General features: G+C 35.5%; 1 protein-coding gene across 1 annotated transcript in view; it reads right to left on the bottom strand.

Moving 5' to 3' along the window:
- Positions 1-297: 297 nt before the first annotated feature.
- LOC145674658 (uncharacterized) overlaps positions 298-18,670 on the bottom strand; it is a 32,698-nt gene continuing 14,325 nt past the window's right edge. The window contains exon 2 of the mRNA XM_081744879.1: positions 298-1,984. Coding sequence (XP_081601005.1) covers positions 1,885-1,984 — 100 coding nt within the window. The 3' untranslated portion in view covers positions 298-1,884. The remainder of the gene's footprint in view (positions 1,985-18,670) is intronic.

The raw sequence follows: 18,670 nt of genomic DNA, 5'->3' as shown, positions 1-18,670 counted from the left end.
AACCAAGGCTGACGCTACTGGCATCAAATCTGTAAGTCCGTGGACTGATTTTAACTTCTCGTTTTCTTAGTCATATAAGACGAATGTAGGGGAGGTACCTTCAACTAGTACAGAGCACTTTCGTTCTAATTTCTTATTCAAATATAATCAGAGAGAATACAAACAAACGAGTTCTTTGTTCAATATACACTGTATAAATATCTGGAGATCAGATGTTAGTTTACCATCACTTAATTGAATTTATAAGAACAGTAGGTAACTTATTGGATTCAGATACAACAGTTAGAGAAGAATGTAGAATTCTTTAAAAATATTATTTCCTTTACATAAAACCATGAGGTAAAAATTGTAGTTTGGTGACTTAATTGATGCTTTCGTTTGTTATACCTATTGCTGCAATTTCGTAATAATAATAATAATGTGTGTTGCTAAACTGGAACGTTGACTAAATGCCTTACCACACTCTTGGTATTTGTGAGGTTATTCTTCTCTGTGGATTAACATGTTTCACCAGATTTGAACGAAGACTACACGCCTTACAACACTCTTGACACTTGTAAGGTTTTTCTCCTGTGTGGATTAACATGTGTGTTGCTAAACTGGAACGGTGATTAAATGCCTTACAACACTCTTGGCATTTATGAGGCTTTTCTCCTATGTGGATCAACATATGTGCTGCCAAATATGAACGTCGTTTAAATGCCTTGTAACACTTTAGGCATTTGTGAGATTTTTTTTTGTGTGGATTAACATGTGTTTAGCCAAACTTGAACGTTGATTAAATGCCTTATCACACTCTTGGCATGTGTGAGTTTTTCCTTCTGTGTGGATTAACATATGTTTTACCGAACTTGAACGTCGACTAAATGCCTTACCACACTCTTGGCATGTGTGAGTTTTTACTTTTGTGTGGATTAACGTGTGTTTAACCAAATTTAAACGAAGACTAAATGCCTTACCACACTCTTGATACTTGTGAGGTTTTTCTCCTGTATGGAATAACGTGTGTGCTGCAAAACTGGAACGGTGATTAAATGCCCTACCACACTCTTGGCATTTGTGAGGTTTTTCTCCTGTGTGGATTAACATGTGTCCAGCAAAACTTGAACGTTAATTAAATGCCTTACCACACACTTGGCATGTGTGGGTTTTTTCATCTGTGTGGATTAACATATGTCTTACCAAACTTGAACGTCAATTAAATGCCTTATCACACTCTTGACATGTATGAGGTTTTTCTTCTGTGTGGATAAACATGTGTGTTGCTAAACTGCAACTTTGATTAAATGCCTTACCACACTTTTGGCATGTGTAAGGTTTTTCTTTTGTATGGATTAACATGTGTTTAACCAAATTTGAACGTAGACTAAATATCTTACCACACTCTTGACATGTATGAGATTTCTCTCCTGTGTGGATTAACATATGTCTTACCAAACTTGAACGTCGATTAAATGCCTTATCACACTCTAGGCATTTGAGAGTTTTTTGTCCTGTGTGGATTAACATGTGTATAACCAAATTTGAACGTCGAATAAATGCCTTACCACACTCTTGGCATGTGTAACATTTTTCTTCTATGTGGCTTAATATATGTGCGGCTAAACTTGATCGTCGTTTAAATGCCTTAACACACTCTTCGCATGTATGTAACTTTGCTCCTGTATGAATTAACATGTGCGTAGCCAAACTTGAAGATTCACTAAATTCCTTTCCACATACTTCGCAAATGTGGGATTTCTCACCTGTATGAACTAACCTACCGCTTGACAAAGTTGAACTTGGACTAAAGCGTTTATCACTCTTTTGAAACGTATTACGCTCTTCACTTGCCTGTGTCAGCATATCTCTTGACAAACATGATGGATGAAAACCTTTGCCAAACTACATCGAAGTATGAGATTCCTCATCTGAATGAGAAATGGCTTCCTTTAATGTAATAAACTTATTCTGTTCTCCGTGGAAAGAGAATACGTTATCGCCCCTGTAACAAATTCAACAAACAAGGAAATGTGAATGGAAATAATGACTAAGAACCGAAAAAAAAAAGTAATCGCTATCTTTCATGATAAAATTACGCTTAATTTATTACATGAAATATTGTAGAAATATGAAATGGAGTACCACAGAGAAGTCTCCATATCAATCTATTCTCAAAATAAGAGGCTGTAGTTTATTTCAGTATATCAAATTGACAATCATTTATATCGTGGCGGCCATAAGTCTTTCACAAGGCAATGGCGGCTGATTTGAAAAAATGCACAGTATGAGAATAAATCTGTCTTATCTGTAGTTACGTGTGGAGAAAAAACAAACTTGCGAACCAATGGTTTAAGAACAACTGAACTTATCAATATAAACTCTACCGAAAATCATTCACTTATATCATCTTAAAAGGAATACGAAAGGCTCTTTGAAACGAAGAAAAAAATAACATACCACTTTCCAAGCTCAGGCAGAGAAACTTAACGTAACCAGATTAAAGACGAATCATTTACAGCGTAGTGATCGTAGTTCAGCGGTCTACGCGCTTGACCAGTAATCTGGAGGTTCTTCGATCGAATACACGTCGAGCAACTTTTTTTTTTCTTTCTTTAGAAAATTTGATGGCGATTGATCGGCGATAACACACGCTTTATTACATTCAAATATTTGAATACTCATTTGTTTCAACACTTGAATCATCAAATTTTCAGGAATAATACTAGTGATAAGAATAATTATCTCGAAGAATATTTAAAAATTAAAAACTTATTATTGCTCAGGTCATACCATTAATAGCAGAAACGTGATATTAGGCAAATATATATATATATATATATATATATATATATATATATATATATATATATATATATTTCGGCTTTGTGTAATTTTGCCCATGAAAAGACTAATTTCTCATCTCCATTCTAAAAGAAACCAAACAAACTCGGGATGAGACTTAACCTTTTCATTGGAGACGGCTCAAGGCTAACGCACACTATCGTCATGATTTGGAGATGAGAATATAGATGAGACAAAAAGTATAGTAAACATTTCTCGTCTTATCTCCATTCTCGAAATAGTGGAGTAACAACTCCTCTGTAGACTGAATCTTATATATTATTTTGTTACTTTGTATTTCAGAGGTCACTGAATTATGGTCTTTGTAAATAATTTTGTAGCAAAGCTTACATAATTGCATCTGCAAACTCCACAAGTTAGTTTATTATAAGCATAAGTGCTCAATTATATTCAGTTCTTTTTATTACACTTATTGTTCTGGAAACGTACAATAGAATATTTTCTACACAAAATATTAGCGGAAAACTTACGTTTAAATTTGAGTAACTGGAGAGCCACAGTTGGAGTAGGTCATTAAGTCAGTCGATCGTGGGTCAACAGCACGCGACCCACTGCGACCCACCACCACCATGACCCACTGCGAACCACCACTCACCATGACCCAGAAGTATTTATCTTCTGCACACGAAACTACAGGTATGACAGAATTAATTCTCATACTCCGCATTTGCTTCAAAGCAGTAGCCACAAGGAGCGTAACAGATTGGGTGTAGCGCGTAGCGGGAGGTTGTAGGGGTAGTAGGGATTTGAAGAGGTGTAGGTGCCGAAAAATCCAGGATGGGGCAAGCGTTTTGTTGTGATCAAATCATATAAAATGTGCCTACCTTTCCCTGCGATAGTGTAAAATTTTTCTTTCCGTAGAATGTAATTGTGTGATTGTAACATTATAATTAAAATAACGAATTTTTGTCACATGAAACAAGTTCGAATACTAAGATAAGTCACCACTATCAGGCACTCTTCATTTATAGGTATATTTGCAATAATTAGTGATTGAATAACTTTCAAATTAGACACATCACATTCACCACAACTACTTTTTATTCTGTAATCTCCATTAATAACTACCAGTTGCCATAGCAAACCGTAACAAAAAATCTAATGGTATTACTGTAACCACAATTACAGATTATCTATCTCAAATCAACATATCTTCTATATATTTTTTCTTCTTCTTTTTAACAACAGATTGTGCAATTTTAAGTAGCACCTTTGCTCAAAATAGGTACAAAAAAAGTGGAAATAATTCACAATGTACGCCTTATATTATACATTCCTCTTTAAAATGTACAAGTTCCTCCTTAGTATCCCTCTTTCACAAGTAAAGAAAGAAGTAAACGAACGTTTTTGAAACTCAATATTATTAAATAAAGATTAAGGGCGAACCTCGGGCAAGACAACCTTGAATCGTTTATGTTAATACAGTATGAAAGGGATATACAAAATATATCTATCTAAAAACAACATATCTTCTATATATTTTTCTTCTTCTTTGTAACAAGAGATTGTGCAATTTTAAGTAGCACCTTTGCCCAAAACAGGTACAAAAAATGGAAGTAATTCACAAATATGTAATATTGTTGCATCACCTGAATTGGCATGTCATGAAATCAGGGATACAGAAGAGAAAAGTTTCAGACTATGTGATTTCAGTGATGTCCTTAACAAAATCATTCAAAATGTGACTAATCGGTTTTCGAAACACGAAAATGTTTACTGCGACTTGGTGTGTTTCGATTCAAGGCGGAATTCAGATTTAAAAGACGAACTACCCTCAAATGTAATGAACAAAATCTGTGGCATAGATAAAGGGAAACCAATCGAGGAACTTAACTGTATGCAGATATTTAGTCCAAGTCATCGCAAGGAGATGTTGTGAGTGAATATGATATTGGATATATAAGTAGTGAGTATGAAGAGGAAGTATGGTGAGGCAATATTGAACAAGGGATGTAGGAAATCAAACTAAGCTTGAAAGTCTTGCCTCACGTGTGCGTTCAAAATCATATATGAATATCACATGTACGCCATATATTATACATTCCTCTTTAAAATGTACAAGTTCATCCTCAGTATCCCTTTTACAGAACAACAAAATAAACAAGCTTTTTTGAAACTCAATATTATTAAATAAAGCTTAAGGGTGAACCTCGGGCAAGACAACCTTGAATCGTTTATGTTAATACAGTATGAAAGATATATACTAAATAAAGTTAATTAAGATGTCTTAATTAATAAGCTCTCTCATGATAATGCAGAATTAAAAGATTTCTGATATAAGGTAAGAATGTCCTTGCTTCTTGTCACGTAACCAGATCAAAGTAATAAAAGTTAAATGCTGTATGTATATATATATATATATATATATATATATATATATATATATATATATGATGCACTGCCACATTATATATAGGCTATACATATATATATAGTTGCAGTGCATTAATAGTAACTAAGCTGTCGGAAACCAAAGTGAACTATCATAACTCCATTTTCGAGCTGTCAACAAGTATGTGTAAAATAGCAGGATGTCAAATACCACAAAAAAGGTACATTGACACATCACCTTTTCATGTGAGTTTATCCACCACTGTTTCCAAAAGTAATAATTTATCACAAATTATGAGAAACTACAAAGTTTAATCTGGTTACTGATAGTTCGAAAATTTATATAGTTCAATGTTTCTAGACAGCTGAATTGAGGTCCCATAATAAAAGGGATCTAAGTTATACATGACGTTTCCAATAAGGTTTATTTATACTCGGAAAACTACTCTCCGGGACACAATATGCAAACTAAGAGAACCACATCGCACTGCACTCGAGGGTCTACCAATGAGTGATTTGCGTCATGGTTCTATTCCCAACTTATATATTTCACTATGGAGAGTCAATTTCCTAGGCGGGGGGCGCGGTGGCTCAATGGAAGAGCGTTCACCTCTGGTGCTTGGGGTCCCGGGTTCGATCCCAGCCCCCGCCAAGTGAACTCTGTGGTGGACAAACACCGTGCTCGTGGGTTTTCTCGGGGTTCTCCCGTTTCCTCCCACTTTCTTCATTCCACCATTTCACTCATCTCTCATCATCACCGTCTCCTTTAGCCTAACCGGCATAACCGTGGGACGTAAAACTCAAAGATTTAATTTTTCAATTTCCTAGGCATACATACACCTACTTCAAAAGTCAGTTCCCTTGCCCTCCAAGATCTTCAACTTATGTTTGATGTAGATGTTTTATTGAGTGTAACGGAATAAAATTATGTGGTTTTGAAACTTACAATTTTGAGCGTTTAAACGGTCTGCGAGGATTGTTTGTAATAATACTCCACATACAACTGTTGATCAGCTTTAAAACGACACCCAAGCCTGTATCCTATGTGCTTTGAGCCATCAGCAAGTGCTAATCGAACAAACGTCAATTTTATTTGAAATGTAAAATCTAACTTTAATTTTTAAGTCCTCACTCGTGAAGTTCCTGATTCTATATGGAATAGCTCAGCGTTTACAGCTTCAAGTGCAAAAATATGAATCTGTACAAAAAGGCAGTATGAAAATGGTAAATGCTATCAATACACACAAGAACTGACAAAATGATAGAAAACTCATATCTCGGTGGTATTCAATCGAAAATAGTGAGAAAAAAAAATAAAAATTGACAAAAAGGAGCAAATTAATGAAAGCGAAAAATACGTGGAAACACAAAATATATTCAAAAACTGATACACAAGTAAACTATAAACCATTAGCTCCATAACCTTTCCGTCAGTCTTGACTCCTTGTACTCTCACGTTCCTGCACTTTCGATTGGATCATAGAATATATTCCCCCGTGTAAGAAATATAATAAAAGTGGACACTAGTTTTTCTTAAAACAGTTTCTATCTTTCTCTCATAAAACCTTGGATTCATAGCCATCATCGTGCTTTCCTAATTTAAACCTGGATTCGAGAATGAAATGCAGCTTAGACGGTGTAGTTATCTATGCTACTAAGAAATTTTGTTCAAAAGGCGGGATGTACTTCATCATATCGTATTTGCGATAATATTCTTAATCTGGACTGTACAGGGTTAATTTACTAATAAATAAATAATGTTTCGCTGGCATTTTATGAGTACATCTCATTAACCCACAATGAAATTTGACTTAACATCACACTGAAATGAATTTAAATAATAATGACGATGTCAGCCTACAGGAGTTCTATATAAAAGAACGGAAAGTCGTTTATAAAATACCCCTTTCAAAAGTACAACGAGAACATCATCTGATAAAATGCTGCTGCCCCATAACAAAAATTGAACTAACGTTCCTTACAAATCGATTTGTAGTCACAATGACCACCCCGTTTAAGGGAAACCCAAAAAGAAGAAACCGACGTCGGGCACATTTTTAAAAGATATGAAGATTCTATTTTGTCAAAAAGGATACTACGCATAGTTATTTTGTATTGATAAATCTATTCTTAATCTTCTATTCCAAAGCTTTTCTTAAATAAAAGATATAAAATCCTGCGGGACTTGTATCTGTGGCCATTTACACTTCTGTCTAAAATCTAAAAGCAGAGTAACAAAATTAATTTCACTCACCTAATAAGAAAGACGTGATCTCAAATTACATTCTCTGCTGTTAGAAGGAAAATAACTGCCAATAGCTGTTAAAGTTCGAAACATGTTTCAAATAGAATGGTTGGGATTTTTTTTTTTTTTATGTTTTGTACCTGGGATATTCTTACATATCTTTAATCTCAAATAAGATCTATATTCATTTCACTCGCCTAAAACAAATGAAACGATCCCAAATTATACCATCCGCAGAGTATGAGCCGTTCTGATCACCAAGTTTGAAAAATGTTTAATGCTACGATCAAAATTTCTTTCATTGTTTGTCAGTACGGACATTCCTTCTTCATTAAAAAAAAAATACTCACGCGTTACTTGCCTCTTCTACTAGGAATAGCAGGATGTCAAATATATACATCTACGATAGGCTCAGAGCAGCGCAAACAAAAATTTCAATTGGAAAGCGCTTGAAATAGAACGAACTGAAACTTTCTTTGAAGTTTCCAGCTAGGGATATTCTTACAAATTTCTAAATTGTAGAAACCACACAGTCCTAATTTTATACACTTAACTACTAAAATAAAAAAAAAATATTCTTTAAAGTTGGTTGTAGAATAGTTGCAAGTAAAAGGTTTCCGAAACAAGTTAGGAAAATATTTCCAATCCTTATTTTTGAAATATTATCAAACTTGTGGTTGGTAATAACAGTTTTTCCGCTTCTCAACACAAAGGATATAATTTGAAATTGTCTTATCCGTAATAACTGAGGGAAACACATTTGTTGTTATATGATACAATATAAAAGATACAAGTATGTCCGTACATAACAGAAACTAAAATTAAAATTATCCATTTCTTCTATTCTTTATCTACTCAACATTTTGACCTTTCATTTACGTGTAGGGATGGTATCGAGACGAGACGAGACGAGACTTTGTACAGTCTCGGTCTCGTCTCGGTTGATAAATAACGGTCTCGGTCTCGGTCTCGTCTCGAGTAAAAAATACAGTCTCGGTCTCGGTCTCGTCTCGGTCGACAGATGCTTGTCTCGATCTCGGTCTCGGTCTCGAGTACCAAATCTCGGTCTCGTCTCGAAAGTCTCGAAAGTCTCGAAATAAATAGTGTGAAATTAAAATAGTGAAAGTATTATTCTCATACAGTCTGTCGTTTCCGCTTATTTTTTCCTTCCATTTTGACTTAGAATTATGGTATCGTGTACCTCTTCATAGCTAATTTGCTAGTGCTAATGCTTTTATTCCAGGTTCAATGATCAGTGGGTATATCACCCTAAAACTCTAATAGAACCCATATTTCACTTTCAGCAATAGACTTTGTCTCATATAGCCTCAGAACTGCCTATACAATTAAACTCTATTAAATTAACTCCAGTACTATACAGTAGTTTATTTCCTTCCTTTGAATCAGAATTGTTCAATACCTCCTAATGGATAACGCAACACATAGCAGCACGAATGTATTTAATCGTACCGAAATTGAAACTTCACAATTTCTCATTATTCAATACATTCTGCTTTGACTGTAATTTTAAAAACAGAATATAACGTTCATTATCTTAACAAACAGGGTAAAGTATTACTACAATATACGTATTTTGTTTGAAATTGATGAAATACTTTATTACCGTTTCACATCTCCGTGTTTAATTGACACTTTATAACACGAACGTCCTGAACTTTGTGGTTGGAGCTACTACACTCATCTTTGCCATGTGAGGTCTCGAGTTGGATCACAAAACAAGTTAGATTCAAAGTCCGATGTTTCGTATAGTTCGCGTCTCATTTTAAGTGCATTCTCTTCTTATACTAGTTCATAAAGTCGTAATGCATTACGTAAGCACATATCCAGTGCCGTAACATAGAATAATCTTATTCTTGAGCTCTCAACGGTGCATGCAATCTTTATTTGAGAAAACTAATCGTGCGTTAATCCAATGTTCTCGGGATTGCTGCCAGAGTGAGTGTTGCTGTGCTGAGCTTTCGTTACCATACAGCGGCAACATCTTCAGAGCTATGTGAAGATGTTGCCGCTGTATGGTAACGAAAGCTCAGCACAGCAACACTCACTCTGGCAGCAATCCCGAGAACATTGGATTAATAGTAGACGCCAGCAAAGCTTCAAGATCATATTAATCGTGCGTTCATTACGTTGAAATTTTATATTGATTGAAAATTAGTTGCAAAACATGGACATACATATTATATAAGTATATAGGTAATAATTCGAGTTATCTGTATCTATTTTTTCTCACTCTGCAAAACAAGTGATTCTTAACTTTCTAGTTTTCTTTTGTATTAATTTTCGTAGTTTTGCTGCAACATGATGGATTGAATATCAAAAATACTTTTTTCGCTCTATGATTTTCATTAAATTTTGGATCCATTTTTACCCTACCTTACCTGTCTTAGTTGAGGAACCAGTTTTTCGCTTCTATAAAATTACGAAATTATGGCTTAGTTTAGTTTACCTCCGAGGTCCAGATATAATGAAATATCACCATCATCATAATCAACCATTATCAATCCATTGCTGGATGAAGGTCTTTCTAAGTCTTCTCCACAACTATCTAATGGGCAATTCTTTTCCAGGTTACTCCTCCAGTGGCTCTTGATTTAGTCACACCTTCTTGTATGCGGAGGTTTCCTAGGCTGTTTTTGTCTCGTGGTATGCAGTCTAGAATTGTTGTCGTCCGTCGATCATAATTTCTTCTTGCAATACGTCCAGCACACTTTCCAGCTCATATTAAATTATTTCATTAGCACCATCAGTATTCATTTCTATATATTTGGGTTACAAATAGTTCGAATTCGCTACTTTCGGAGTACAGACACAATAATTTTTAATCATCGGATCTGACAACACTGACTGAATGATTTAAATCAACACACTGTGAGGACCCCCATTTGGTCTAGAGGCTAGAACTCTTGATTTCGGTTCGCGTGGTCCCGAGTTCGATTTCCGGTAGGGGTAAAGTTGAACGACCGAAGTGGTTCGGATTCCACTATAATCATTAGCTCCACGTCTCCTGTAGCCGCCCTAGCATAAATATGGGACGTTAAACTAAAACAAAACAAAACAAAAGTGAACACTGTGTATTACTAACTGTAAGTTCTTGAATAATTGCATATAGCTATATGGTATGGATCGAGTTTGAGGTGGTCGGTGGTCAAACTAAAGCAAGTGAAATGTAATTAGGGTGCAATTAGAACTTTTAATTAAGCACGATCTTAATCTAAAGTGTACACCAGGCCTAAGGCTTAAGGGGAACAACTAGTGTTACTGAAAATGTATCAGTTACATTGAATTTCAGTTACAATTTGCATTTACATGTATTGCTGGAACGAAGATTTAAACATTAACATTATAAGCAGCCCAAATACTATGAAAAACATCGTCTCTTGAAAGCATTCTTGCACCATAAAACAAATTACGAGTAATTTTAAAATATTTTGCAGTTTATCTACGTTATTTGCACATATTTAGAATAACATTTAGCTATCTATTTAAGTGGACAACACTGCTTAAAATAATGTAACTGCGACTTGTAATTAAAACCACCAAAAACTGTTGTAATGTTATAGAAGCAAAGGAAAGCAATAATCATTATAAAAAATTAATAAAAATGCGTCATTTTAAGCAGTATAACAATCACTACCAATGTGTTTAGTATCTCTGAAACGATTTGAAATAACAATTGTTGTAAATGGCGTTATAAGTATTTAAGTCTTTTGGAAGCATCTGCATGATGAGACATGATTTGTCAGCGCGTTTTCGAAGTAAAATCTTTAGAAACATTTAAATTTTCCGTTTCTTTTAACTTTGTTCCTTCATTCATTCGAAATATATTATACCATGATCACAGTATTCGACGCTAAGGTACAGTTGAGTTGCGCATTGCACCGTCCATGCCATTTGAGTTATTAGAGATTTCCAGGCTATATAAATAATGTATGGGCTATTGTGGTTTTGTTAAATAACTAAATATGTAATACTTTACGTAGCGCAATTTGAGAAAATACAACTTTATTTTGCTTTAGCAACATTGCTTGTTTATCTAGTGATATTGCAGAGTATCAAGAAGAATTTCCCAACTTGGTACAATATTTCAGCATTTTTAATATATATATATATATATATATATATATATATATATATATATATAGCAGATCCTAGGGGAGGGCTATAGGGACTATAGCCTCCCTTAACGCTCAGGTATGCACTGGATAAAGTAGGCTTCAAACCTACTTTCTTTACACTGGGTAAAGCGGCAAACAATGGTTTAGCCCCTCCCTTGATCATATACTGTGTCCGCGGCTATATATATATATATATATATATATATATATATATATATATATATATATATATATACAAGATGGCCCACGGGGATATCTCGAAAACGGTTGAACATAATGAACCGAACAAAAACTCAAATAGGAAATGCCATGGGGCACACCGAATGGTGTTGTCGCGGCGCCTCCCGGGGCCGCCTTTCATGGGGTACCAAGGCCAAACTTTAAAATTTTAAATGGAAACATGGGGCGAGTAATACCTCGTTCCATAGATATTTAAAAAGTAAAATGTGTTGTAGCAAAAGATTTTTCACATCGGTCACCGTTTTCAAAATGGCCGCCAAGACATGGTGCTTGTATCAGATAAAACGTCCAGTACCACTAGACCCCTAATATGTAAATAGTTGGAGATAAATGAATAGAATAAAACTCGTATAGGAAAGCACAGAGGGTATTTATCATTCCACGGCTCGAATATAATGCAACGGGGAAAAAGATTATTAAAGTATAATTGACATAATGCAAAAGAGGAAATGATAGAAAATGATCTTTCCGATCTCTGTCCGTAAGTAGGTGAAGCGGGAATGAATGGTAAAATCTCAAATGAGAACCTCACTTTTATTTGCAAGAGATATGGTTTCTCTGAAACACTTGTGTATACAAATGACTTGTACTATAATGAATAAAAATAAAGTGAAATAAGGTGAATAAAAATAAGGTGAAATTCAAGTTTAACAACATTTTACCCGCCCCTTCGCCTCTGATAATTTAACGCATTACGTGCAAGATTTTTGGGACATATCTGCATCAGTATGTACCGTTTTGTTACTAAGGATCACAACTGAAATTACCGTTGAAAGTTATTCGGAATGTAACTGTGGACATCTCAGTGAAACTCATATTATATCACATGCAAGAAGACATAGAAGGAAAAGAAGCGAACCAATATCATGCAGACGACTGTTGAACAAAACCAACATTTGTAAACATTGTTCTAAAATTGCATTGTTCGACAAATTGGTTTCGCATTTCAGTAGATTCATTTTTGCGTGCCTGCAATCAAAATGGAATGTACCATTTAACAAGAATTTTACATACTTTATCCCATTACAGAGACATTTATCTCTTATAAAAACACATTTCAAATAACTTTGTTTCGTAGATACAATTTGCAAAAACTAAGGCTCTCATTTGCAATTTCACCGATCCTTCGCGCTTCACTCACTTACGGAGCGAGGTTGGAGCGATTATTTTTTAGGAGTTAGATTTGTTTCTTTCCATTAAGGCACTTTCACTCTAATCATCTTTTCGACTGTTGCAACATTCCCGAACTATAGAATGATAAATACCCTCTGTGGTTTCCTATTCGAATATTTGTTCTGGTGTTTTCATATTAGTGATACTGGACGTTTTACCTGATGCAGGTACCATGTCTTGGTGGTCATTTTGAAAACGGTGACCCATATGAACAATCTTTTGCAACAGCACTCTTTAGTTTTTAAAGATATGTCGAACGAGGTATCATTCACCCCATGTTTCCATTTACAATTTTGAAGTTGCGCCCTGGGCCCCTATGAAGGGTGGCCCTGGGAGTCTCCGCGACAATATCAATCGATGTGCCACATGACATTTTCTGTTTGAGTTTTTGTTCGGTTCATTTATGTTCAACCGTTTTCATATTAGTGGTACTGCACGGTATGTGATAGAGGCAACATGTCTTGGCGGCCATTTTGAATACAGTGCCCGATATGAAAGATCTTTTGCCACAACGCTTTTGAGTTTTTCAAGATCTATCGAACGAGGTACCACTCACCCCTTGCTTCCATTTAAAATTAAAGTTGGGCCCCGGGAACCCATGCAGGGCGGACCTGGGTGGCACCGCGACCATATATATATATATATATATAAAGAGAGAGAGAGAGAGAGGGAAAGAGACAGAGAGAGAGAGAGAGAGAATTCTATTCGCATCAGCAGTGGATTTTGTTTCGGGAGTGGCTTGAGGAATGATGAGAAACATTTGCGTTGTACGCGCAATGCAAAAAATTATCAAAAATTTATTTCGGGAGGGGTTTGAGCCCGATAACCACCCCCTAAATACGCCACTGTACATAAGTCAACCGTTCTCATATTATCTAACACAGCAACGAAACAAATTTTGAGTGAAGGAAATTTTAGTATTTATCTATATCAATATTCGAGACGAGACCGAGACTTTCGAGACTGACCTGAGTCTCGTCTCGGTCTCGTCTCGATTTATAGAGGTCGGTCTCGGTCTCGTCTCGGTATTTAAAAGTCCATCTCGGTCTCGGTCTCGTCTCGGTATATAAAAGTCCGTCTCGGTCTCGGTCTCGTCTCGATAATTCGTGACGAGACCGAGACTAGTCTCGGTCTCGGTACCATCCCTATTTACGTGCTCTCAGGAACTGAGGTGGAAGAGTTTCACTTCAGATCACGTTAACGCTATCCGATGAGTGAAATAATTAGTTATTTTCTACCATCTAGGAAAGGATAAGAATATCCAAGGTAAGAGCTATAAAAATATGCCGAATCGTTTTATTTGCGACATTTTTTGAATTTGGATCTAAAACTGTGTGCGTTTAGCTTTTCACCATAGGGGTTATAATTTGAAATCACATCATTTAAAAGACAATTGACATGACTTAAAATTTTCGAGGATCTTACAGAACGAATGGGACTAGATATGAAACACAAACAATTTCTTACTTTTTTATTTATTTGAGACGTGTTTCCAACTGTAGTGTTTATTGATGCCACTTTCAATTTCAAGTGGTGAATGTTTCAGAGATTGTTATAAATATTTTTATACATCATTCGAATCATTATGCATTGTCTTCCATTACTCTATATGTTATGATTATTAATATATATTTTTCAGTTATATCCTTTGTATGCTATGTTAAATAAATGATACACAATACGAATTTTTTTGCGCAGTATTTAGATAAAAATTCTTATTATAATAGTGTACAAATTTGTATTTTACGAGGTGCCAAGAGAAATAGCACTAGTTTCAGGAAAAAAAATGCATATACAAAGAATTTTGAAATAAGAAATTGATGAGAATAAATAATAATTCTTGCGACTGCAATATCTATTCCCGGTACATTTACCATTCCTTATGATAATTGTAATAATAACTAATATTAACAAAAATAAACAAAATAAATACAAATGAGCAACACCTACTGCGGCAGAAGACTATGGATTCGATATTGATAGCGGCCCTGATTGATCATTTTCTCATCTCTACCCTTCCTAATATTTTGGGGTCTTTCACATCTATAGTATCCATCTCCATAATGTTAGTTACAAGTGTATATTAACTTGCTGTTATAAATTAGTATACGAATCGAGCTTCAGTCTCCTAACGTGATGACAGAGAGAGAGAAAGAGTAAATTAATAACATCTTAGCACTTCCTTTTCCCTAGTTTAGGTAAAAAAAAAAATAATGATATATAAACTAATATTTATTCAAAACTATGACGTCTAGCATAAAACTACTTTGAAGTACCATAAGACGGGGTTACTTTAAACATTGGGCGTTACTTTGCACAAAGTTTGAAAAGAGTTTCACAGTTTTCTGTTGGGAAAACCGTGAACAGTAAAGAGGAAGTTTCAATTGCCACCATAATATAGAACATGTAACTGCATTTTGGCTATAGTGTTGGCGGTTAAACTCAGTTCCAGTCCAGCAAAACTTCTCATTTCCCATCAAGTATGAGTGTGTATCGGTCCGATTTCCAGCGAGACCGCAATTTGTGTTTGTATCTGGCAAATAGCACGTAGTAGTAGGGGTCGGCGTATATTGAGCCGAGTCAGCAAAAATTTTTGTGACGTCATAGGTCAAAGGTCAATGACCTTGGCCCGGGGTCAATGACCTAGGGGTACCTAGGACCACCCCCTCTAAATTTTGGCAGGGGTACCATGGCCCACCCCCTAAATTTTGGCAGGGGTACATAGGACCACCCCCCTTAAATTTTGGAAATTGCCAAATCTAAAAATTGGGTATGGTAGCCTAGGACCATAGTATGTACCTCTATCAGTATTGGGGGTCTATGTCGTTCCCTTTTATGGGTAAAAAATTGCCAAAAATTGAAATTTCGGGGGTTTTTGACCTAATTTATCCCCTTTGATGAGGTGTTATTACCTTATATAGTTATATGGGCGTATACAGGGGTTTATTACCTTTCATAAGACATGGGTACATTAATGCACCCCGGGAGGGGTACCTTGGCCCACCCCTTAAATTTTGGAAATTGCCCAATTTAAACATTTGGTATTATAGTACAGGACGCTAATATGGATCACTATAAATTTGGGTGGTCCACCTCGTTTCCTTCTAGGGGTACACAATTGCCAAAATATAAACGTAAGCAATACGTTGTACCACGTGTTTGGTTTCGACCTAAGTTATCCCTTTGATGAGGTGTTATTACCCTATATGGTTATATGGGCGTATACAGGAGTCCATTACCTTTCATAAGACATGGGAATATTAATGCACCCCGGGAGGGGTACCTTGGCCCACCCCTTCATTTTTAGAAATTGCCCAATTTAAACATTTGGTATTATAGTATAGGACGCTAATATCTATTATGATAAATTTGGGTGGTCCACCTCGTTCCCTTTTAGGGGGTACAAAATTGCCAAAATATAAACGTAAGCAATACGTTATACCACGTGTTTTTGTTTCGACCTAAGTTATCCCTTTGATGAGGTGTTATTACCCTATATGGTTATATGGACGTATACAGGGGTCCATTACCTTTCATAAGACATGGGTATTAATGCACCCCTTTAAAAATTTGGGAGGGGTACATTGGCCCACCCCTTAAATTTTAGAAATTGACCATTTTACATATTTGGTATAATAGTATAGGACCCTAATATATATATATTACTATAAATTTGGGTGGTCCACCTCGTTCCCTTTCATGGGTACGAAATTGCCAAATTGTTAGTACAACCACGTGTTTCGTTTTTGACCTAATTTATTCCCTTGGATGAGGTCCTATTACCTTATATGGTTATATGGTCATGTATAGGGGTCTATTACCTATCATAAGACATAGGTACATTTGTGCACCCCTTTAAATTTTTGGGAGGGGTACCTTGGCCCACACCTTTAATTTTGGAAATTACCCATTTAATATATTTGGTATTATAGTATAGGACCCTAATAGAGATTACTATACATTTGGTTGGTCCACCTCGTTCCCTTCTAGGGGTACAAAATTGCCAAAATATAAACGTAAGCAATACGTTATACCACGTGTTTGGTTTTTGGTTGATTTTATTCTCTTTGATGAGGTGTTATTACCTTATATGTTCACATGAGCGTATACAGGAGTCTATTACCTTTCATAAGACATGGGTATATTGATGCACCCCTTTAAATTTTTGGGAGGGGTACCTTGGCCCAACCCTTTAATTTTGGAAATTGCTTAATTTCATCATGTGGTGTCATAGTACTGGATCCTAATATGTATCATGATAAATTTGGATGGTCCACCTCGTTCCCTTTTAGGGGTACCAAATTGCCAAAATATAAACGTAAGCAATACGTTATACCACGTGTTTGATTTTTGACCTAATTTATCTCCTTGATGAGGTCCTATTACATCATATAGTTATATGGTCATGTATAGGGGTCCATTCCCTATCATAAGACATAGGTACATTTGTGCACCCCGGGAGGGGTACAATGGCCCACCCCTTTAATTTGGAAATTGCTCAATTAAACATTTGGTATAATAGTATAAGACCCTAATATATATTATGATAAATTTGGGTGGTCCACCTCGTTCCCTTTTAGGGGTACAAAATTGACAAAATATAAACGTAAGCATTACGTTGTACCACGTGTTTGATTTTGACCTAATTTATTCCTTTGGATGAGGTCCTATTACCTTATATGGTTATATGGTCATGTATAGGGGTCCTCGCTATCATAGTACATGACCTCAATATGTATCATGATAAATTTGGGTGGTCCATCTTGTTCCCTTTCATGGGTAAAAATTGCTAAAATATAAACATAAGCAATATGTTGTACCATGTGTTTGGTTTTTGGCCCAATTTCTCCCCTTTGATGAGGTTTTATTACCTTATATGGTTATATGGTCATGTATATAGGTTCATTTCCTATCATAGGATATGGGTACATTGATGCATCCTTTAAAAATTTGGGAGAGGTATCTTGGCCCATCCACTCGGTTTTAGAAATTGTTTAATATAAGCATTTGGTATCATAGTACAGGTCTTCAATATGTACCACTATAAATTTGGATGGTCCACATCGTTCCCTTTCATGGGTAAAGAACTACCAAAAATCAAATTTCGGAAGTTATTGACACCTATTTAGCACGTTATATGGTTTATTACCTTTATATGTTTATGTTCCCTTTTAAATTTGGGAATTATCAAATAACAAAATTCGGTAAACGTTTTCTAGGACCCATTGGTGTTCCTCTTATGGCCAAATATTCAAAATTTAAAGGTTATTGACCGGCTTTATTATTGAATAAGTACAGGATTTATTACTTTTTTCATAACACACATGTGTATTTGTGTACCAATCTTAAATTTTGGAAGGGGCGTACATTTCTTATTGTCGTATCAATAATTGGTAATTGGATAGTATCTCATTCATTGGGTAAATCATTATGATCACGTGATCGGTTATTGACCTATGATGGGATTAGGAGTCCAGGACATTGGTACATTGAAACTTTGTAGGATAATTTGATAATGCGTCATTGGTTTTGATTATTCCCGCCAAATATAAACGTAAGCAAGACGTTGTACCACGTGATTGTCCTTGATGAGGTAGTGTACAGGGATTCATTTCCTTTGTTGTGGTACTTCTTAAGTTTGAGTACACACACACTTCTAGAAAACAGTTGGTTCTACTCAGGTAAACAATTGACGGACATT

This window comes from Thermobia domestica, chromosome 17 (genome assembly GCF_964235325.1).
Source record: "Thermobia domestica chromosome 17, izTheDome1.hap1.1, whole genome shotgun sequence".
In the NCBI taxonomy this organism is placed as follows: Eukaryota; Metazoa; Arthropoda; class Insecta; order Zygentoma; family Lepismatidae; genus Thermobia; species Thermobia domestica.
Note: the sequence above shows the minus strand (reverse complement) of the source record. Positions and strands in the feature narration are given on the sequence as shown.